This window comes from Phacochoerus africanus, chromosome 5 (genome assembly GCF_016906955.1).
Source record: "Phacochoerus africanus isolate WHEZ1 chromosome 5, ROS_Pafr_v1, whole genome shotgun sequence".
In the NCBI taxonomy this organism is placed as follows: domain Eukaryota; kingdom Metazoa; phylum Chordata; class Mammalia; order Artiodactyla; family Suidae; genus Phacochoerus; species Phacochoerus africanus.
This window is the reverse complement of record NC_062548.1, coordinates 63,289,323-63,313,552: the sequence shown is the minus strand read 5'-3', so window position 1 is coordinate 63,313,552 and position 24,230 is coordinate 63,289,323. Positions and strand designations below refer to the sequence as shown.

At 46.4% G+C, this 24,230-nt stretch overlaps 1 protein-coding gene across 3 annotated transcripts in view; it reads right to left on the bottom strand.

Moving 5' to 3' along the window:
* Nucleotides 1–3,306: 3,306 nt before the first annotated feature.
* The window catches only part of ST3GAL5 (ST3 beta-galactoside alpha-2,3-sialyltransferase 5), a 56,408-nt gene continuing 35,484 nt past the window's right edge, over nucleotides 3,307–24,230 (bottom strand). For all 3 annotated transcript variants that reach the window (XM_047781609.1, XM_047781610.1, XM_047781611.1), the window contains exons 4-7: nucleotides 16,633–16,976; nucleotides 11,801–11,987; nucleotides 9,502–9,660; nucleotides 3,307–5,040 (exon numbers count right to left, since the gene is read on the bottom strand). In XM_047781609.1, the coding sequence (XP_047637565.1) occupies nucleotides 4,792–5,040; nucleotides 9,502–9,660; nucleotides 11,801–11,987; nucleotides 16,633–16,976 (939 nt within the window). In that variant the 3' untranslated portion in view covers nucleotides 3,307–4,791. The remainder of the gene's footprint in view (nucleotides 5,041–9,501; nucleotides 9,661–11,800; nucleotides 11,988–16,632; nucleotides 16,977–24,230) is intronic.

Below are 24,230 nucleotides of genomic sequence, written 5' to 3'. Positions count from 1 at the left end.
TGCTCTAACGCCATGCTGTCATGTTCTCATCTGTAACATCTTTTTCCCTCTGGGCTGAACTCCCTCTAGGACAGGGTCCATTCTGTGTGCAGCCTGTCCATCAGGATGCAGCCTATCCATGAGGGTCCAGCCTGGGCTCTTGGAAGGCTAATGGGACTAAGGGTGGCCAAGCCTGCAAAGCAGCAGAGGAGCTGGCACCAGCTGCCACAAGGCAGTAGTACCCTTAGGGTAGACCCGCTGAGTACTAAGATATAGCCAAGAGCATCTGTCTGGAACTGTGGACTCTGCATCAACTGTTTCCAGCATTTGAACACATGGTGTTCAGAACAGAATGGTCTGCCAGAGTGGTTAGCCAGAGAATGGTTAGCTAGAGCCGCAGAACTGAGTCAGCAGAAGGGCTCGCACTGTTAGTCTCACTTTCATATTCTGGGAGCTGGTATATTTTTGTGTGTTTAAAAATAAAACAGTCATTGGTTTTGATTTCCATTCTAAGTTTTGGTAAATGTGGGGCTGCATCCGGAGCAGGTAAGGCTCAGCCTGGCCTTCATTCTGACCTGGTGAGAGCTCTCCCAGAAGAAGAGCCAACAGATCTCTGAACCAGATAAAGACAACACCATGAAGGCACCCCAAGAACTGATGGTGGACAAGTGCCCGGCCACACCGTCTCTGTGGACACACCAACTTTTGGACTGTTAGCCCATAAGACAAACACTTCAAAATATTTCCCTCTCCTTTCTCTCTTACAACAAAGCTGCATCTGTGGGTGTTATTAGAGTTTTGGGGTTTCCCCAGGGTGTTAGGCCGGACAGTTGCAGGGTTACTTAAACGCAAGTTTGTTATGCAAAGGAGGGAGTAAAGAGAGTCAGGATCACGGAGACTTCAAAAAGGCTCAAGAAGTGAAAAATGATCTAAGTAAGATTTTCTTCTATTTCATATCTCAGTGTTAAATGCTATTTAAAATCCTGTTCTCTTTTTTCAGCGGTATTCAAAATTGGAAAATAGAAATTGGATAGTCCTTTGTTTCTGCAGGAAGTTTTGACATTTGACAAATCCAAACAAGGCTGTGGTTTTTGAATCTGGCTCCTTGCTCCAGGCCAGAATTTCCTCAATTGTCAGCCCAAATTTACCAATGACCTGAAGAGGAAGGATTCATTCTAGTTGGAGAGAAGTTAAATCAATATTTGAGACAGGATGTGAGCAGGAGGTGGGGGTGGGCAGAGAGGAGGAAGAAAGGAAGAAAATCAGAACTGGTGTTTTTTGGAGAGAGGTTTGGGGAAAATTCTACAGAGACTTTTGAAGTAGCAGTGGGCTGAGATGCAGATGGTCAGAACCCTCAGTTAAGTCCTTTCTCTGCCTCTCTGTGGACTTATCTGAAGTGTCCCCAGGAAAGGATGAAAAGATAACACACACTTGGATGCTGTCAACCTGCCAAGGAGAATAAATCCATTTCTAGAAATCCTCCTAGACGCTGGTTCTGCTGAGACAGAAATGAGGCAAATACAACAATCCCTTTGATATCAAGTCCCAAAGCACTGGAGTTAGAACGTAGTTAAAACCAAGTGGTTCTTGATTTCAGAAGTCTTAACTAAGCTAGGGAGACCAGGATGGAACCTTGGCTTTTTTTCTTTGGCAATCAACCCAGGTCTCCCACACAGACCAGATTGATCATTGCAGTTCCAGAGGTCATAGTTCAACAAAAGCGGTCCAGCAAGTGGATATGACAACTTATGTTAACTAATGGGTCCAACAGGTGATGAGACCCTCCCAGACCTGTGGGAACAGACATGACTGATGCCTTATTAGTACATTGTTGCGGGTATTTAAAAAAACCAGCGTGACACAAGAGTAGCAGTGAAGAAGGCACAGTAACACCTAGAATACATGAGGTTGTTCAGAAGATCCCAATTGAGCTTTGCCTAAAAACACATCATCAGGAGACATTCCAGTTCCCAAAACATTTTTCTAAGGCCAGCCTAGGTTTCTGGAGAGAATAAGCTCTCTGAAGGGAAAACACATCAAACTCACTGAAATTTTCTGTGGCTCAAAGTTCCAGTGAGAAGTATGTTAAAACTACAGAACGTATTTAAGTCATCCTAAGTTGCATCAAAACCAGTGGTTATTTCCACCTAACCATTGTGTGTGTGTGTGTGTGTGTTTACCTATAAAGCTATACAAAGTTGGAAGCGTGGTGGAGGAAACTCGGTTATTAGAGACCAACCTTGTGACATCCTGTGGTACCTGCAGTTCTCTTCCCAGAAAGGCAGGCGGGCTGGGGTGGGGTCAGGGAAATACAGCCCTGAAGCAGAGAAGCAACGTCTAACAAAAACTGTCACAGTCTCTGGTCATCTCCAATTGGCTGGACTCCATAACAGGACTTTGAAGAAAAAAAAAAAATGACTTTTTATTCATTTAGGGTACTTTCTGCCTGCTAGAAATGAGAGAAGCCTGGGCAAAGCAATGTAGTATTGCCAACAAACAAACAAACAAACAAAACCCCAAACCCAAAACCCACCCAAACATGGAGAGGAGGGGTGGGATGGGACCTGACATTTGCTGACAGCTGAGAAAGTGCTGGACAGGCCACTTCCCAGCAGCCGTGCAAAGGAGAACAGGAGTCCACATGTACCCGTCCGTGAGAGGGTGCCAGCAACACTGGGAAAGCTGTTAGACACTGGCTGCTGCTTGTTTTTTTTTTATTTATTTTTTAGAGGGTTGTTAGCCATACCCACAGCATGTGGAAGTTCACAGGGCCAGGAATTGAACCCGCACCACAGCAGCAACCCAAGCCACCAACAGTGACAACACTAGATTCCATCAGGGAAGTCTTACTTCTTTTTTTTGGTGGCGGGGGCGGCAGAGCGGGGGGAAGCACCCACGACATATGAGAGTTCCCAGGCTAGGGGTCAAATCAGAGCTCCAGCCACCAGCCTACGCCACAGCCACAGCCACAGCAATGCCAGATCCAAGCCGTGTCTGTGACCTACACCACAGCTCACAGCAACACTGAGCAAGGCTAGGGATCGGATCCTCGTTCTCTTGGCTACTCGTCAGATTTAGGAACTCCTCTTTTTTTTCTTCTTCTTCTTCTGTGGCTGCCCCCCGGCATATGGAGGTTTCCTGGCCAGGGATCAGATCTGAGCTATGGCTGCAGCATAAAAGCAGCAACTGTAGCAATGCTGGATCCTCAATCCGCTGCCATCCACACTGAGGTTCTGCCGGGCTGTGCCATCCAAAAGGGACATTTTACCTAGACTTCTCAAACTTATTTTCTTTAAAAAACAAAAAAAGCACTCAAATCAACTAGACTGTAAGAGTTCCTCAAAAGCTTTTATTCTTTTTTTATTTTTGGACCAGCACACTGCCTGGTACACACTACTGAGTAGGCATTAAAAAATTTTTTATTTTAAAGTTTTATTTACTTTTTTTTTTTTTTTTTTTTGCAGCCACACCTGTGGCATTTGAAGGTTCCCAGGCTAGTGGCTGAATCAGAACTGTAGCTGCCGGCCACAGCCATAGCCATAGCAACGCCACATTCAAGTGGCAACTGTGACCTATACAGCAACACCAGATCCTTAACCCACTGAGTGAGGCCAGAGATCGAAGCATCCTCATGGACACTATGTTGGGTTCTTAACCTGCTGAGCCACACCGAGAACTCCAAAACCTTTTTTTTTAATATATATATAGGCAATTTATAACACTGGGAAGACTTCATTTCAATGTTTCAGAAAATGTGATTATTCTTGGAATTTCTTTCTCTATGACTCTGGAGAACAGAGGTTTTGTCCTTATTTGGATATGCCACCTCAGACAGACAGTGGCATAATGAAGGTTAATGTTCAAGTGTCTGGCAGGGCAGTTACAAGCTCTCAAGAAACCCAAGAGCTGTCCTAATTGTAGGGCAGACCGTGGCTTCTGCTACCCATGGTGGCTTTGCAGTACCCAGAGGGCACAGCGAACGTCTCTGGGTCCCTTCCTGCCTAGGGACCTGCAGGATGGCTCCCTGGCTTGACTCCTTCAAGTCTCTCCGCAGAAGGCAGACCCACAGAGAGGGACCGTGAACTTCTCCGACTGGCCCTGGCCTTACTTGGCAGCGTGGCCCAACCAGTCGCAGTGGTTCAGCTACGGAACACGTCATCCTGGAAGTGCCAACTTCTGTTCCCCCCAAAGAGACTAACAGAGGACCAGAATCAGGCATTGGGGGCTGTCATCAAAGGAGTGACCTCCTTCCTCTTTGCACCTCATTACCTGGGATTCTGTGTGCAGTTGAAATGAACAGTTTTTTACCAATTACATAACTTTTTTTTGCTTTTTAAGGCTGCACCCACAGCATATGGAGGTTCCCAGGCTGGGGATCCAATCGGAAGTGCAGCTGCCGGCCTATGCCATGGCCACAGCAATGATGGATCCTTAACCCACTGAGCGAGGCCGGGGATCAAACCCGCACCCTCGTGGATACCAGCTGGATTCTTAACCCGCTGAGCCACAGTGGAACTCCCTAAATAACTTGCTTAAAATACAAAAACACATCATCACATACACTTCTCTTTGGAAAGTCTTTCCCATCCTTGAAATTAGCTTACGAAATTTTGTGCAAAAACACTGACGTCAAATAAATAGGGGAAAAAACATGGGAAGCATTGAACTTTTTTGTTTGTTCTTGTTTTTTAAATTAAAGGTTAAAAAACACCGGCTGCACTTCCGAGTCATTGTAGGACGAAATGCATCAAGAAGGCTGCAAGGAGCAGCCCTCCAGGTCGGAGCTGCGCTGTCGAGTGAGGTTTTCTGGGTTCAGAATTCACAATGGATGCCTCCGCTGAGATCCCGTACCACGCCCTCTCTGACCAGCTTCAGGAGGAACCGGGTCTCTGTTGTCACATTGTGCATGGTCTGAAAATTCATGGCAGCCATGCAGAGATTGTCAAAGTAGTGCAAGGGCGTTCTGGGTTGGTTGAGGTCGTATCCAAAGCCTGCTAAACTGACTTCATCGCACAGATGTGTGGCTAAGACCACAGCGATGACACCAATCGTGGGGACGTTCTGGGAAGGAGAAAAGTTAAAAAAAAAAAAAAAAGTCTTAGTCCCAGACCTTGCTTTCCAAGGATGCTACATGCTACACAAAGTAATGAAAGCTATGCTGGGGGCTGCGTTTGTCCACATCGCACAATTTCATGTATCACTGATTTCTCAGGTCTAACTTGCCATTCAAGACAGGAATCCAGACGCTCAAGCATGGTCTGATATGTGAATTCTTTTCACACACCAGGAGGAGGCAGCCTGGCAGATCCTTCTGCCCCAAGCTAAGATGTATTCTTTCTAAAACTTCCACCCACTGGTCCTACATAGGAAAAGCCATATGGCAAAACTAGCCTTTTTCCTCTCTCATGTGACAAATGTCTACGAGGTCTGCTCTGGGATAAATGGCCAGGGAAACCTTTTTTTTTTTTTTTTGTCTTTGCCATTTCTTGCGCCCCTCCTGCGGCATATGGAGGTTCCCAGGCCAAGGGTCTAATTGGAGCTGTAGCCGCCAGCCTATGCCAGAGCCACAGCAACGTGGGATCCGAGCCAAGTCTGCAACCTACACCACAGCTCATGGCAACGCCGGATCCTTAACCCACTGAGCAAGGGCAGGGATCAAACCCACAACCTCATGGTTCCTAGTCGGATTCATTAACCACTGAGCCAAGATAGGAACTCCATGGCGAGACCTTCTTGGATGAGGTTTTGGAACCTCTGTCCTAGCACAGAGCAGACTCTGCTTCCACCAGTGAAGAGTGTATCCACCCCTTACCTGTAGCTTAGGGCCCCCACCTGCCTTCCTGGCAAAGAACACATCAGGCGTTTTTCATATGTCCAGGTGCTAAACCAGTTTCTGCTCAGACTCTGTGCAGGCAGGCACATCTTTAGGCCCAGATTATAGGCTTTCATATATATATATATATATATATATTTTTTTTTTTCAAATGTAGCCTTACTGACTTTGGCTAGGATGCCAAACGTCCAAAATCTGGGATTCTGACTGTGTCACCCCTTCCTCTTCACATCCCACATCGCACCACCTATAAATGTGGAATCGTACTTTCTGGACCTCCACCCCAATCTTGCATAAGGACAGCACACTGGGCAGGCAGGAATACAGAAAGCCCTGAGCTGCTGAAGCCCTCCTGACAGCTGCTGGCCAACTACTGATTGATATTCTTTTACACCGTTTTTTCCTGTGTGAATGTACCTCCTTGGTCCATCTTAGCTGAGTCTGTGGTTTTCATAAATGACTCTCCTCTCCTGTAAAGTGGGCCAGCAGTGACACCTTCAGAGGCCATGGATTAAGGTGGATGAGGGAACATACAGGGAACCCACCACTCGGTAAAAACTGCTCCCTGCTCCCCAGTCTGTCCTGTCTTCTCTCAAAGCCAACCTCCCTTGTTAAAAAGGAACTCAATTGTCATTCCGCGTGTTTGAAATAGAAAGCAAGAGAAAATGACCCAGGAGTTCTCATCATGGCTCAGCGGTAATGAACCCGACTAGTATCCATGAGGACGTGGGTTTGATCCCTGGCCTTGCTCAGTGGTTTAAGGAGCAGGTGTTGCCATGAACTGCAGTGTAGGCTGGCAGCAGCAGCTCTGATTAGAACCCTAGCCTGGGAATTTCCATATGCCATGGGTGTGGCCCTAAAGAGACAAAAAATAAAATAAAATAAAATAAAATAAATTTTTTTTTAGGGCCGCATTTACAGGATATAGAAGTTCTCAGGCTGGGGGTCAGGTCAGAGCTGCAGCTGCTGGCCTACGCCACAGCCACAGCCATGCCAGATCCAAGCCACGTCTGTGACCTATGCCACAGCTTGAGGCAATACCGGATCAGATCCTTGACCGACTGAGCAAGGCCAGGGATCCAACCCACATCCTCATGGATACTAGTCAGGTTCTTAACTTGCAGAGCCCACAACAGAACTCCTAAAGTTATTTTTAAAATAAGATCGACCTGAAAACCCACAAATGAGCATTTGCCCATGTTTGAAAAAACACTATGGAACTTAATAAAGAAGGCAGTTTAAAAGATACAGAAATCTATATTATACTGAATATATATAATATAAATCTATATTATCAGAAATATACTGAAAGATACTCAAGTATATTTATAGTGAAACCTCTTTATAACTTAGTTTAAGAATCTTGTCAAAATGTTATCTTTTTAAAAAAGAACTGTTTTGTTCAGGGGGGTGAGGGGATGCGCTGGGGTTGTGGGATGGAAGTCCTATACAACTGGATTGTATGATCTTTGTACAACTATAAATGTAATACATTCATTGAATAATAAATAAAAAAATAAAAATTAAAAAAGTTAAAAAAAGAACTGTTTTGTGGAGTTCCCGTCGTGGCGCAGTGGTTAACGAATCCGACTAGGAACCATGAGGTTGCGGGTTCGGTCCCTGCCCTTGCTCAGTGGGTTAACGATCCGGCGTTGCCGTTGCCGTGAGCTGTGGTGTAGGCTGCAGACGTGGCTTGGATCCCGCGTTGCTGTGGCTCTGGCGTAGGCCGGTGGCTACAGCTCCGATTCAACCCCTAGCCTGGGAACCTCCATATGCTGCGGGAGCGGCCCAAGAAATAGCAACAACAACAACAAAAAAGACAAAAAAAAGAACTGTTTTGTTAAAAAGTGATGCTAACAGGTGAAAAGTTATAAGAAAGCCCTGAGCTGCTGAAGCCCTCCTGACGGCTGCTGGCCATCTACGGATTGATACTCTTTTACGCTGTTTTTCCCGTGCAAATGTACCTCCTTGGTCCATCTTCACTGAGTCTGTGGTTTCCATAAACGACTCTCCTTTCCTGGAAGAGTTTTCCGGGGCCCCATGTGCTCCAGGTGGGAGAAAGCAGCTAAAGCCAATCAGCTGGGGAGGGGCAGAGCCACTCTCCTCCAAGAAGGAAACAGAGCTTGGGTCCCCAACATACTCCTTCAGTGGGCAGCAACAGCTCGGCCCTCCTGGGCTCCCCATCGAGGGAGAGGGTAGGGCCCCGGAGGACACTGGCAGCCTGCAAAAGGAATGGCTGCCACCATGTGAAACACTTCATCTGAGTCCCGGGCTGGAGCCAGAACTGGGTTTGGCTCCTACTGACAACAGTGAAGAACTAGGTGTTTTGTTTTCCAGAAGTCTATTTAGGGATTTGTTTTCCTTAATTACCACAGAACTCTCCCTTTAAAATTTACACAGTTGTAGTAAGGCATCTATTTTTTTGAGGGCCGCATCTGCAGCATATGGAAGTTCCCAGGCTAGGAGGTGAGTCAGAGCTGCAGCTGCCAGCCTACGCCACAGCCATAGCAGTGCTAGATCCAAGCCACATCTGTAACCCACACCATGGCAACACCGGATCCTTAACCCACTGAGCAGGGCCAGGGATCGAACACGTATCCTCATGGATACTAGTTGGGTTCATTACTGCTGAGTCACAACAGGAACTCCTGTAAGGCATCTTTTTAATTAGAATTTGATTCAAAGCTGCAGATGGAAGAACCTGCTAATGTGCCTATTGGTGGACAATACTTGAGTCTGGCTTAGTGTTTGCAAAGTGTGCCCTGGACCAAGCCCCACCTCCTAGGAGGCACCTCGGGCCCCCAGTGTGGGAAGCAGCCCCCATATTTCAAAATCCCTTGCTTTACTTGTATAGAAATGGTTTGCTTAAATTTTGTTTAAAAATGATTTCCATTGCTTCTTAAAAAGTCTTATTTAAAGAGTTTTAGCTATTCAGATCATGAAGAAATAGGTAATAAAGGCATCTCCCCACCGGGTGGCAACACAGGCTAACTGCAGGTAAAGAATCTACTGCAGTGAACAGCCTACATCACAAAGGTTCTCATATTAGGCTGCAAAATACAATCACCCAAGGAACTTTGAAAAGCCCAATGTGTAGGAGTTCCCATCATGGCTCAGTGGTTAATGACCCCAAACTAGTATTCATTGGGACATGGGTTTGATCCCTGGCCTTGCTCAGTGGGTTAAGGATCCAGTGTTGCCGTTGAGCTGTGGTGCAGGCTGCGGATGTGGCTCGGATCCCACGTTGCTGTGGCTGTGGTGTAGGCCAGCAGCTGCAGCTCCGATTCTATTCGACCCCTAGCCTGGGAACCTCCATATGCTGCGGGTGTGGCCCTAAAAAGCGAAAAAAAAATTTTTTCTGACCACCGAAGTGCCTTTAATTTTTATGATATGAAGTCCTGGAGTAAGAATACCTTAAGTAGCATCTCAGTGACCAAAGTGCTAACATGCAAATTATACTAAAGAGATGAGTGACCTGGGGGCTGGAGAGGAAAGGAGGCCGATCAAACAGGCGGAGTCCTGAGGTCAAGATTCAGAGAGGGGAAAACACACAGAACATCAAATCCCTGACTAGGCTTCTCCATTGGAAGATGCTTCTGAGTAGACAGCTGAGCCTAAGTGAACACTGTACCTACGACGCCCTTCCGACACAGAGAAGAACAGTTAACTTTCAGGAGTGACAAAAATACCTTATCTCGGCCCCAGAACCTTGACTGAGGCTCTGAGTATTGAAGGATGTCGAAGGCAGTCTCTTTGATAATAACTGGATTCAAAATCCTGAAGTGTTTGGGCTGTAGTGGGATTTTTTCCGCCACTTGCTTCCAAAAGAAGAGTCGTACCCAAAATGGCTAAGGAAAGAAAGCAAGCCATCATTAGGGGCATCGCTTAATAAAGTTATCTTATCAGCGGAGGGGGAGGACACATCTCCTGCTCCTCAGGACAAAGCTGAGGGTGGGGCCCCAGGCGGGTCTGGGCTGCATCCTGCAGCCCAGTCACAGATCTGTGCGAACCCAGGACCTCGACTCAAACAAGCAACTTTAAGGATCTGATTTATGAAGGTGGCACCAGAGAAGGACAGGAACTGCAGAAGGAGTTCTTGTTGGCTTGGGGGAGAAATTCTTCTGGTAATGACCGTAGATGGTAAAACTTTTTAGGGGAGTTCCCACTATGGCGCAGTAGAAACGAATCCGACTAGGAACCACGAGGTTGTACTTTCGATCCCTGGCCTTGCTCAGTGCGTTAAGGATCTGGCGTTGCCCTGAGCTGTGGTGTAGATTACAAACGCAGCTCGGATCTGGCATTGCTGTGGCTGTGGCACAGGTCGGCAGCTACGGATCCGATTCGACCCCTAGCCTGGGAACCTCCATATGCCACAGGTGTGGCCCTAAAAAGACAAAAAAAAAAAAACAAAAAAAACAACCCCCCCCCCAAAACCCCAACTTTTTAGGATCCAAAGCCACCATTTTGCCCAGGGAAGACCAAGGAAACACCCAACTTAAGGGTATGAGGTGCTCTGGGTACCTTGCTCTGATCAGGCCCTCACCATATATCCTCTTTCCAAATGACTCCACTTCCTAGTCCCGTGATGTCCCTTGGTAATTGAACATGAGTTATTCCCAGAGTGCTTCATCTTTCAACTAGAACAGCTACCCATTAGAAAATCCAGAAGACTGCAATAACCTGTGACCATGATAATCAAGCTTAGGAGATACAAATTCTTCAGCATGAGAAACTTATGTGAAAAGTTTGATAGGTTTTACTGATTTTACAGTCAGCTAGTTTATGCAAGTGCATATAAATGCACACACTCTTGGAGTTCCCGTCGTGGCTCAGGGGGGTAACGAACCCAGCTAGGATCCACGAGGACGCAGGTTCAATCCCAGGCCTCACTCAGTGAGTCGGAGATCCGGCGCTGCCAGGAGCTGTGGTGTAGGTAGCAGATGTGGCTTGGATCCCATGTGCTGTGGCTGTGGTGTAGGCCAGCAGCTGCAGCTCCAATTCCACCCCTAGCCTGGGCACTTCCATATGCTGCAGGTGTGGCCCTAAAAAGATAATAAGTAAATAAATAAATGCACACAATCTTCCACAGTTGACTTGTGAAATTTAGTTCAATATAATGGGTGGAGGGGTGGGGGAGTAAGGTGATCACTTTATTAATTAATTAATTAATTAATTAATTTTTGTCTTTTTGCCATTTCTTGGGCCACTCTCGCGGCATATGGAGGTTCCCAGGCTAGGGGTCGAATTGGAGCCACATCTGCCGGCCTACGCTAGAGACACAGCAACGCGGGATCCAAGCCGTGTCTTTGACCTACACCACAGCTCACGGCAATGCCGGATCCTTAACCCACTGAGCAAGGCCAGGGATCGAACCCAAAACCTCAAGGTTCCTAGTCAGATTCATTAACCACTGAGCCACGACGGGAACTCCAGGTGATCACTTTAAAGTAAGGTGATAAATTACCGTAAAGACAAAAAAAAAAAAAAAACAGGACCAAGTAAGTGCCATCTCCTCCACACCTGCCCCTCCGGAACACTGCAAACTGACTCCAACAACACTACCAATCAAGGAATTCTGGGAGAACCTCTTTGAAAATACTCCTCAGAGAACTTATGTATATTCTTCTGAACAGTCTCAATAATGCTTTCTATTTGCACATATACATCTCATCTCTGAAAATAGCCAGAAGCCATAGAGATTCAAGTCTAAGGAATAAGGTGGGGGATCAAGCTCAAAAAACAGCAGTTTTGGTCCCAAGCTTGTTATTTACACTGAGTAATGATCCCAATTTGCACGTGTGACTCCATCACATCCTGAAGGCAATTCCCAGGAGGAGTCCTGAGGGGCTTCTGTAAAGGGAGAGGTTATTTGAAAGCCAACACAAAAGTACGCATGTCAGTTTAAAAATCAAAAACCTGTTAACGCCAATCAGAGACCCCTTCCCTTTGTACAAAGGCACGTTTGAGAGCTGAACGGCTCGTGCTTACCAGGGTTTCGTTTTTGACCATCGCCTGAAGCCAGTTGAAGTCAACACTCTTAAATAAAACAGCAACAAACAAGTCATTGGAATAATATTCAAGGTCAGACAGTGGTGCCCCCTCTGGGTAAGTCATCCTTATAGTAGTTTTATTTCCAACATGCTCTGAATATCCTTCAACTGGTGCACTGTTTAACCTATTTAAGTAAAAAGGACAAAGATAAACTGACAATGTAAGCCATTCACCACTTTATTGCATCATGCAAAACTCCTGCAGCATGCTTCCCACATATTTTTAGGACAAGGAACAAGGGTGTGGTTGGCTGGGGGGAGGGTGACCCTCCCACCAGCTCCATCATCCCTCAGTTCTGCCCCTTTCAGGTGTCTGCTCTCTGCGAGGGATGCCTGTATCTAATCTCTGAATGACAAGCAATTCCATCTAGTCCTGTCATTTTAAGCCAACCCAAACATATTACACTGTGGGTGTTTTCTGGGCACTGGTGCTGTTTCCTTGAAAGCTTACATTGCGCCTAGATATTAGTGGTTCTTGCAGAATTTCAAAAATGTAATCAGGAAAGAAGACCTAGACACCAGGGCAAGACAGACACAAACCACACGTATGTGGCCAGGGTTAGGGCCGAGGAAGGCACTGGGCCCAAGTGCAACCTGGTTTTAAATTAAAGCAGGAACTGGGGGCACTTACAATGGTTAGATCAACGAAGGCTCTCAGGGTGGATGCTTTGGGGGAAAAGCTAAGAATTCTTCCTAAAGCAGTACCATTCACCCAGGCATAGTTTTGAAATCTCAAAGAAAGTCCTTTGGTCCTTTCCCTGTATTATCATACCTGTATAAACCTTTCTTCTCCATTCCACTCACTTCCTTTTCCAGGTCTCAGATCCCTAACCCCTGGATTATTAAAAGATGTTATTAGACATGACAACTACAGGCAAGGCATGATCCTGGACTAGTTATTATTTTCTTTTTCTTTCCTTTTTGTTTTAAAAATAATGACCCTTACTGGGATAACTGCTGAAGTCTGACTAAGGACTCTATTGGATCAGTGTGAATTTCCTAATTCTGAATGTTGCCCTGTGGTTCTATAATGGAATGTCCTTGCTCTTAGGAAATGCACACGGAAGTATTTAGGGTCAAGGAGGAGCTTGAGATTTATGACTAACTCTCAAACGGTTCAGAAAAGAATAACAATGTATAAAGAGAGGAAAGTTATAAAGCCAATGTGATAAAAGAGTTTTCAATTGGGGAATGTGGGAGAAGGGTGAATATGGGAGTTCTTTGTACTCTTCTGGCAATTTCTTTGTGAAGAACTGCTATAGACCTAAAAGTTACCCCCAATAGTTTTTCAACTCCATCACAATCTGGCTAAGTCCCCTTCCTCTGTCTCCAGTGCTCTGTGGCCTCCAGCGCCTATATACCCCATGCTCCCCAGTCTGGTCCCACCATCACTGGGCAATGAGCCATCCACCAGCTCCCTTTCTCTCTCCCAGGCCCTCCCTCCTCCTGCCAGATCTCCCTGCTCGCCTCTTCCGTGAAGAGCCAAACCCCGCCATTCTCCAAGGTCAGCTCAAGGCCACCCTCTCAGGCACTGCAGCTCTCCTCTGGGAGGGAGAATGCAGCCCAGTTCTCACCTCCCTCCCCGCTGTATCCCGGGCACGCACCACTGGATGGGCAGGGGGGCCCTGTCTGCCTCCTCCAGTGCTGCTTGTGCAAAGAAGACCGTTCAGCTGCTCACACGGAACCAGGGTGGAGGTTCTGGAAGCCTCAAAATCCTGCATTTGGAATGTCAGGATCTGGCCTGGCCCCTGTGCCCCTACGGTCCTCATCTCTGACACTGGCTAGTGTGACGGCTTTACAGAGGAATGAGGACACCCAGAACATGTGACAGTGTCTAGCCCCAGGAAGCACCCAGACAACGGCAGGTTCCATCCTCCTTCACCCCACCCTTCACCACCCTGGAAGTCCTGACCCCACTCCCACCCCCTCACTTCACACCTCTTTTTTTTTTTTTGTCTTTTTTGCCATTTCTAGGGCTGCTTCATGGCATATGGAGGTTCCCAGGCTAGGGGTCCAATCGGAACTGTAGCCTCCAGACTATGCCAGAGCCACAGCAACGCGGGATCTGAGCCACGTCTGCAACCTACACCACAGCTCACGGCAACGCCAGATCCTTAACCCACTGAGCAAGGCCAGGGATCGAACCCGAAACCTCATGGTTCCTAGTCAGATTCGTTAACCACTGAGCTGAGACGGGAACACCTCACTTCACACCTTCTGCCTTAAAACTTGGTTCTTACCTCTTGCTTCTCTCTCTTGGCCCTTACAAAAGTCTGGTTCTTTCCTACAAACCTCTTACCCACCCCTGCCCTCTCCTCCTTGAACCTCACCTTCCTACACATTCTCCCCCAAATAGCTGCCAACATGCCCTGAGCATCTGCCACAAGCCTGATACAGCTCCAGGTGCTTTACTTCTGTTAACTCATTCTGTCTTCACAGTAACCCTTTAAGGTATGGACCATCACTGCCTCCATTTACAGATGAGCAAAAGAGCCACGGGCCAGCAGGAAACTTGCCCAAGATCACAGCTACAGGCAACAAAGCCATCATGTGGACATGTCATCACTTGCTCACTCAGAATACCTGAGATGGATCTTGTCACTCTCCCTCGCTAATCAGAGATGTTCCTCCATGACTCCACTTCTGACAGCGGTTCCACTAACGTCTTAGGCTCCAGACTAGAAACCTTGGTATCCCGTGACATCATTGTCAAACCATTAGAAAATCCTGTAACTTCCTTTTTCTTTGTTTTTTTCTCTTTTTTTAAATTAATTAATTTATTTTTTGCTTTTTAGAGCCGCATCTGCAGTACATGTAGATTCCCAGGCTAGGGGTCTAATCAGAACTATAGCTGCCACAGCCACAGCCACATCAGATCCGAGCTGCGTCTGCAACCCACACCATAGCTCATGGCAACATCGGATCCTTAACCCACTGAGCAAGGTCAAGGATCGAACCCGCAACCTCATGGTTCCTAGTCGGATTCGTTTCCATGGCACCATGACAGGAACTCCTTTCTTTGCTTTTTTCTTTTTTTCTTTTCTCTTTTTTGGGCCATGCCCATGGCACACAGAAGTTCCCAGGCCAGAGACCGAACGCACACCACAGCTTTAACCAGAGCCACAGCAGTGACAACATCAGATCCTAAACCCATTGAGCCACAAGGAAATCCACACGTTTTCAATTTACCTCTCAGATTTGATCTTGGGCCTCTATTTCCACTTCCTGCATCTCAGGCCAGGCCCATATGCCACATGCTCTGATTGGAACCTCTAAACCTCTAAATCCCTACCATCTCCTACCTTCAACCAAACTGGCACGACTGCTGAACAGATTTAATGAGGACCCAACTTTCACCATGTTTCTGGTTTTTTGCACACCCTTAAGACAGAAACCATGTACTAATGTATCAAGAGACTTAAAATATTCAATTATCTTTAAGCCAACAATTCTAGGAATTCTTGGAATTATATCCAAGGGAATAAGCAGAGATATACAGAAAGACATACACAAGAAAATATGCATAACATGTTCACAATAACAAAGAAACTGGGAACATTCTAGATGTCCAGCAATAGGAGAACAACTAAACAACTCATGATGCCCTCATATGAGGGAACATTAATAAGCATGTAGTAAAGTTAGTCTTCCCCAGAATAGTTAGCGACCTCAGAAATATTCCTAAGAATTCCCATTGTGGCTCAGCAGTTATGAACCCAACTAGTAACTGTGAGGATGTGGGTTCAATCCCTGGCCTCACTCAGTGGGTAAAGGATCTGGCATTGCCGTAAGCTGTGGTGTAGGTTACAGGTACAGCCTCGATCCTGTGTTTTGCTGTGGCTGTGGTGGAGGGAGGCAACTGCAGCTCTGATTCGACCCCTTGTCTAGGAACTTCCATATGCTGAAGCTGTGGTCCTCAAAAGCAAAGAGAAAGAAAAGGCTCCTGATGCTAAGTTAAAAAAGTAAAATACAAGAATATAAATGTACTGATTAGTATGCATATTGAACAAAAATGGAAAAAAGGGCAGCAAATTAACTGTGGCTGGCCATTTGTGCTATGAGTGGTATTTTCTTCCTTGTAGTTTTCTGAATTTTTTCATCTTCAAGAATGAATATATATTTTTTAAAGCTCTTTTTATTTATTTATTTATTTATTTATTTTTTTTTTTTAGGGCCACACCCAAGGCATATGGACATTCCCGGGGCCAGGGATTGAACCCGCATCTTCATGGATACTAGTCGGGTTCGTTACTGCTGAGGCACAGCGGGAACTCCAAGAATGAACATATTTTACTTTCATAATAAAAAAAAAACCAGTTTCTAGCCAGCTAAATCCAAAAGAACCTAGGGTGACTGCTTATTAGCCTGCTATGTGGTGTCCAAACTGGTCTGGGTGCTTTTCAGTCCCAGCTGGCACTGCCTCCCAGGACTCACCCACCCCAAGCCCCCCAGCTCCCAGATGCCAGGCATCCTACTGGCTCAGTTCCCCCACCCCCGACCCACCACCTTCTCATCATCTTCCGGGCCCTGCCCTCACAGCTTTCTCCTTGGTTGGCTTACCTGGATCTACCCTTCCAAGCCTCACCTCCTCTGGAAAGGCTTTTACCAGATTAGGGTCAGTACTGCACAGTTTGGGGCATCCTATCGCTTCATGTTTTTGTTCCAACTTCTCCAACAGGGAGGCCCCTGAAGGTGCCCCCCACTTCCCCCCCAGGCTGCCCTGCCCAACTAACATCTAGAGGAGAAAGGCTGGTTTTAAAACCAACGTACCGTATCACCACGTCGAACTGGTTCAGGGCTGGGCCCAGCTCTAGCCCGTGGAGGATTCCACCGCTTCCGATGACCACACAACGCCTACAGCTCTTGGCTGTCAAGTGTTCAGGAAAGTCATGCTCAGGCAAGAGTTCCAAGAGGTCCTGGACTTTACTGGAGAACTTTCGGAATCCGAAAGGAGGGTCGTACTTGGACTCAGCCTTGCTCCCCGAGGGGGCTTTTGTCACGAAAGGCGGTAAGTCCATGCTGTACCTGGGGCCGAAGAGCTGTGCCATCGACCTCTTGGCAAAGTGGGGCCGGCACTCCTTCTGCAGGACTTGCTGGGCGTATTTCTGTGCTCTCTGGAAAGAATCACACAGCTCTGAGTTTAAAAGGCTCTTGGGCATTAGAAAGACTCTCACAGGTGACACGTCCTCCTGTGATGGCTGTTGTGTCACTCAAAACATGTTTTTTTTTTTTCTTTGTCTTTTTGCTATTTCTTTGGGCCGCTCTTGCGGCATATGGAGGTCCCCAGGCTAGGGGTCTAATCGGAGCTGTAGCTGCCAGCCTACACCAGGGCCACAGCAACGCAGGGATCCAAGCCACGTCTGCAACCTACATCACAGCTCACGGCAACGCCGGATCCTTAACCCACTGAGCAAGGCCAGGGATCAAACCTGCCATCTCACCTCATGGTTCCTAGTCAGATTCGTTAACCACTGAGCCACAACGGGAACTCCTCAAAATATCTGCTTTTATTTGTTTTTAAAAAGTTCACAATTTATCGAAAAAACTTATTTTCTTTTTTTTTTTTTTATTTCTTTTCTTTTTCTCTTTTGGCTGTCCCACGGCATATGGAATTCCTGGGCCAGGGATCAGATCCAAGCTGCTATTGCAACCTTTATACCGCAACTGCAGCAATGCCAGATCCTTTAATCCACGGCATCAGGCCGGGGATTGAACCTGTGTCTTGGAGCTGCAGAGACACTGCTGATCCCATTGTGCCACAGTGGGAGCTCCTTTTTAAATTTGCTTTTTTTTTTTTTTTTTTTTGAATAGGCAAGAAATAGTTTATAAGATAGGAGGCTTGTGAGAGATGCAAGCAGGAAGGCAAGGAAGCTCTGCCCCTTTTTAAATTTCTTAAAACATCTGCTTTTAAGAGTTAATCTGTACTAGGAACTTGAGGGAAAAACCTGGGAGAGTCTCATTATGAGGAAATAAAGCGAACAAGAGTATTTATTTCATTGCCTAAGAAAGAAGGAAGGACCTCCACCTCCTGCCACTTGGCCCCCAGCCTAACCTTGTTCAAATAAGTTTCGGGTGAAAAAATGTGCTTTGAGGTGTTTAAGATTTTCATGTCTCATAAAATCCGGACACATGCTCAGTGAAATAAGCCAGTCTCAAAAAGACAAATACTGCAGGTCTCCATTTATAGAAGGTACCGCAACTAGTCAAATTCACAGAGACGGGAAGTAAAATGATGGTTCCCAAGGGCTGGGGAGAGGGGAATGGGGAGCTGGATCTTGGGGGGGGGCTCTTTTTGGGCTGCACCAGAGGCATATGATGGTTGCTAGGCTAGGGGTCAAATCGGAGCTACAGCTGCCAGCCTATAACAGAACCACAGCAACAAAGGATCCAAGCTGCATCTGTGACCTACACCACAGCTCATGGCAACGACAGATCCTCAACCCACTGAGTGAGGCCAGGGATAGAACCTACATCCTCATGGATCCTCATCAGGTTTGCTAACTGCTGAGCCATAATAGCGACTCCTTTTTTTTAATAATGATTTTTATTTTTCCCATGATAGCTGGTTTACAGGGTTCTGTCAATTTTCTCCTGTACAGCAAGGTGACTGTGAGCTGTTGTTTTCAATGGGCAGAGTTCCAGTTTTGCAAGATGAAAAGGTTCCAGAAACCTGTTTCACAACATTGTGAATATACTTATCGGGGTTAAAATATATATTTAAAAATAATTAAGATGGTAAATGTCATTTTTTTAAAACACAATGAAAAAAACGATCCCCTGTTTCAAGTTCCTATCTCGTAGATGAGAAACACACTTTATCAGCGGCGGTAACGAGGTTTACACAGTCAGGAATGGAAACAAAGTGCAACCCGCCCAGCTGTCATGTCCACAAAGATGTTGCCTTGGTTTTGTATACAAGTTTCCCTGAATGTTAATGTTTTACATCAACAAGAAATGACTGGTGAAGGCCAAGTACAGGAGCCCAGCTGAATGCAGCAGGCCATGGAGACACGTGGAACAAACGCCCACTTGCCCCCTTTCTTCCCCGTGGCTGTGGCCAAAGGCTGCCTTGGGACCAGCCAGCAGGAAGTTCTCTCTCATCACAGTGCTTGCGGTCCTCATGGCCACACGCAGCAATCTTATCCCTCCTCCTACCAAGTTGTGTGTGTGTGTGTGTGTGTGTGTGTGTGTGTGGTCCCAGACTTGCTGGGGTATTTATTTTTAGGATTGAACATGTCTTTTGAATTGTGCCAGTACTATTACGAGAATTATTATCACCATACTGTTTTAAATGTTTGTCCCCACTATGTTTTTCTTCAAAGTCTTGACTGATTTCTATATAATAAAATTGCTGGAGTTTCTGTTGTGGCGCAGCGGAAAGGAATCTGACTAGGAACCATGAGGTAGCAGGTTCGATCCCTGCCTTTGCTCAGTGGGTTAAGGATCCGGCATTGCTGTGAGCTGTGATGTAGGTCGCAGATGCAACTCGGATCTGGCATTGCTGTGGCTGTGGTGTAGGCCAGCAACTATGGCTCTGATTAGACCCCTAGCCTGGGAACCTTCATGTGCCACGGGTGTAGCCCTAAAAAAAAAGACAAAGAGACAAAAATAAATAGATAAATAATAAATAAAATATTAAAAAATAAATAAAATTTCTGTAGAAACAATACTTACCTGGCAATAGCAGAAGCCCCTCCCTTTTTTGTAAATTATAGCTTGAAAAAGTTGTTAGTACGGGGGAGAGTTACACTGTCTACGTGTAAGGATCTGCCTCTGTGTCTGAAGGTGGGAAGGAACAGTCTTTGAGCTTCAGACGATGCTGTGGGCACTACAAATGGTCACTGTCTCAGGTCACCATGTGACACCAAAGGCACCTTGCAAGATGGTCCTGAGTGTCCTCACTTCGTGGGCTCCAGTGGCACACCCAGGAAGAGGGCTGAGCTGGCAGGCTCACCTGGTCCCACTACCTCCCCAAGTCCCACAAGCCCAGCCTCTGCCCACAGAGAGCCGCTGACCAAAACCACCGCTGAGACCAAGGGCTTCAACTGGCATCTCTGTGAGGGATTGGCAGGAAAGCCAAGTGAGGAACTGGTCGTGACCCAGAGCAGTCCCTGAATGGAGGGTTCCCCCTGACCAGGCCTCCAAGCCAGTGACACTCTGCACCCAGAGGCACTTAACGCCCAATTGTGAGGGCAGGGCGAGAGGGGGATCACACATCTACACACACTTGTCCTCAAACCCCAGGCCTGAGGGATGAACAAAGTTCTTTTCTTCGCTATAGATGGACATTCCAGAATTCCCATTGTGGCTCAGTGGGTTAAGAAGCTGACATAGAGGGGAGTTCCCGTCATGGCTCAGCAGAAACGAATCTAACTAGTATCCATGAGGATGTAGGTTCACTCCCTGGCCTTGCTCAGTGGGTTAAGGATCCAGTGTTGCCGCAATAGGTCACAGGTGCGGCACCAGAAAGGATCTGGTGTTGCTATAGCTATGGTGTGGGCCGGCAGCTGCAGCTTCAATTTGACCCCTAGCCTGGGAACTTCCATATGCCATGGGTGTGGCCCTAAAAAGGTTAAAAATATATATATATATAGGAACTCCCTCTTCTCTCAAATTGAGGCATGGACATGAGAGCTTCACTTTTTGAAAGTCTTCCAGGTTGAGCTTGCTGGCTGCCCACAATTGAGAATAAACAGGCATTGGGCACTTCCAACTGTCAATGATAAGGCAGTCTGCTGGGAAAAACCATGATGTAAGAATCTGTTGAGGGGTTTCAAACAATGAATTTGCCTCCATAAAAATCTCCATTTTCTTCTCTACCTCATAAGTTTTAGAACAATCCCTCTCAGAAATATAGGTTAAATGGCATGATGCTAAGTAAAAGGCAATGCTCTCTTTTATTGATTGATTTAAATTCATGGAGTTCCTGTTGTGGCTCAGTGGAAACGAAATCTGACTAGCATCCATGAGGATGCAGGTTTGATTCTTGGCCTCACTCAGTGGGTTAAGGATCCGGCGTTGCCACCAGCTGTGGTGTAGCTTGCAGACGTGGCTCAGATCCTGCATTGCTGTGGCTGTAGCGTAGGCTGGCAGCTATAGTTCTGATTTCAACCCCTAGTCTGGGAAACTCCATAGGCCACAGGTGCGGCCCTGAAAATAAATAAATAAATAAATATATATAAATAATTCAGGCCAGGGTACAGTATTTGGGTTGAAGGAGAGTCCAGGGTCTGGAGCTGACCTGACCTGGGCAGGAGGCCAATCAGCCTCGGACCACATGAACTCAGGGTATAGGTTACGTTACGAAACTTTCATTTCCACTTCTGTAAACTGTGGTACTGGCTACCGCCGTGTTTAACTCCCATGAAAGTTAGCTGTCTACAACTTTTGCCTGGTTAACAGCAGAGAAATCTGAAGAACTGAGTTGCAGGTATAAGAACAGCACAGAACAATCTCAGTCAGTCCGTGGTTGCCTGGGGCTGATGGTTGAGGGCAGGGATTGACCGCGGAAGGGGTGAGAGGGAACTAACTCGTGTGATGAAACATTCAAGTGGGATTGTGGCAAAGGTGGTGTAAGTGCTCACAACTACTAACACTCCTCCAACTGGACGCTTACAGGCAGTAAGTCATGGGATGCATATTTTATCACACCCCATGGTTAGGAAGAAAACAATCAGACCATCTGATCTAGACACCCCCCCCCCGCCCCCAGTTCCGGATCTCTTTATCAGGAGCGTCACCTGGGTTAAAGCATCAACCTGCAGTCAAAGATTCAGTTTCCTCACCTCTGTGATGTTCCAAGATGATTGGAGAAGAGCAGGGGCAGCACCCAGGAGAGAAAGGAACCCATGTGGGAGCGTGAATGCCGGGACTGATGTAATAACTCAGCCCAGCTCTGCTTATTTTATTTATTTTTAAAATATTTTTAGTGCCGCATCCACAGCACATGGAAGTTCCCAGGCTAGGGGTCGGATCTGAGCTGCGTCTGCGACCTACACCACAGCTCACAGCAACGTCAGGTCTTTAACCCACTGAGCAGGGCCAGGGACGGAACCTGCGTCCTCATGGACACTGGTTGGGTTTGTTACCGCTGAGCCACAACAGGAACTTCTACTCTGCTTACTTTATTTTATTTATTTATTATTTATATTTGCTTTTTTAGGGCCACACTTGTGGCCTATGGAAGTTCCAGGGCTGGGGGTCAAACTGGAGCTGTAGCTGCCGGCTTACATCACAGCAACACCAGATCTGAGCTGCATGTGCAATCTACGCCAGAGCTTTAGGCAACAAGCTCAGTTCACCCACTGAGCGAGGCCAAGGATCAAACCTGCATCCTCATGGATATCAGTCAGGTTCTTAACCCACTGAGCTATAAAGGGAACTCCAAGCCTACGTTTAAAAAAAAGTCTCAAATAACAGAATAGAAGAAACCCCTAATTCCACTATCGATAGAGCAGGCTTTCACCTTCTCCTTATTAATTTCCAGACCGACCCTTATACAAACGTGTTTGATTCATGCAACTGTGCCTCCCACCAATCCTCCTTCATGCCAGGGGACTTTTTTTTTTTTTTTTTTTCAACCTCGACCATGGCATGTGGAAGTTCCTGGGCCAGGGATTGAACTTGCACTGCTGGATCCTTAAGCTGCTGAGCCACCATGTGCTGTGGATGCGGCACTAAAAATCCTGCAGGGGACTTTCTCATTGGAAATCTTTCAGAACTAGGTTGACGTGGGGGTCACCGAGGCTGCCTCCTGGGTCTCCGTTTCTTGCTCCTTCTTCTTCCGGAACTATAATGTCGCTCGGGCAGCCGTGACCCCTTCTCCATACAGGCAGTGGGGGTTGGTAGGCTGACCTGGTCCCTCAGGTTCTCCCAGTCCCCGGTCAGGGACTCAGGGATGAGTCAGGAATCCTGATTGGAGCTAGTCAGGGCAGGGCACTGGAACCCACGAGAAGCTATAACTGGTCCAGCAGTGAACTTAGGTTTAAAATTGGCCCCACCAACCTAAAGGGGGGACTCATGTTCCACAGTTTAGGGGGGAAGAGAAAGGAGAACTCTTGTTCTGTCTGTTGCCTGGGGGATATAAAGAGTTGCACAGGAGGTATCTGTCCTATTCCTTAAAAGGATATTAAACTTTTTAAAAAGTTTTATTTTTTTAATTAAAGTATAGTTGATTTACAATGTTGTGCCAATTTCTGCTGTACAACAAAGTGACTCAGTCATACATACATATGTATTCTTTTTTATATTATTTTTCACCATGGTCTATTCCAGGAGACCTGATATGGTTTCCTGTGCTGTACAGTAGGGCCTCATTGCTTATCCATTCTCAGTGTAATAGTTTGCATCACTAACCCCGTCTCCCAGTCCACTCCACTCCCTCCCTCCCTCCTCCCCCTTGGCAACCATAAATCTGTTCTCTATGTCTGTGAGTCTGTTTCTGTTTGGTAGCTGGGTTTATTTGTGCCATATTTTAGATTCCACATATAAGTGATATCATATGGTATTTGTCTTTCTCTTTCTGACTTACTTTACTTAGTATGAGAACCTCTAGTTGCATCCATGTTGCTGCAAATGATATTACTTTGTTCTTTTTTATGGCTGAGAAGTATTCCATTGCATATATGGACCACATCTTCTTAATCCATTCATCTGTCAATGGATGTTTAGATTGTTTCCACGTCTTGGCTACTGTGAATAGTGCTGCTATGAACACGCAGGCACATGTATCTTTTTGAATTATAGTTTTGTCCAGATATATGCTCAGGAATGGGATTTCTAGATCATAAGTAGTTCTATTTTTAGTTTTCTAAGGAACCTCCATACTGTTTTCCATAGTGGTTGTGCCAATTTACATTCAAAGGGATATTATCTTAATGTATATTACTGAAAGTCCTCAAAAGAATTGCCTGTTACCATTTAACTGTGTGTTTTTTGGTACAATCGGGAATTCAAAGATGAGACACTGTGGTTCAAGTAATCTCTCTCCTCCCTCTGGAGAATAATCTGTATAAGTACATATTCATCCATGTACCATGTTATCACACAATCCCTTCCTCCCAAGGGTTTGCCTGGAGGACAAGTAGGGAAGACAAAACATAGTTAAAATATCACAGTGGTGGAGTTCCCATCGTGGCTCAGTGGTTAACGAATCTGACTAGGAACCTTGAGGTTGAGGGTTTGATAACTGGCCTTGCTCAGTGGCTTAAGGATCTGGCTTTGCCGTGAGCTGTGGTGTGGGTTGCAGACGCGGCTCAGATCCCGAATTGCTGTGGCTCTGGTGCAGGCTGGCGACCACAGCTCCGATTGGACCCCTAGTCTGGGAACCTCCATATACCACAGGAGCGGCCTGAGAAATGGCAAAAAGA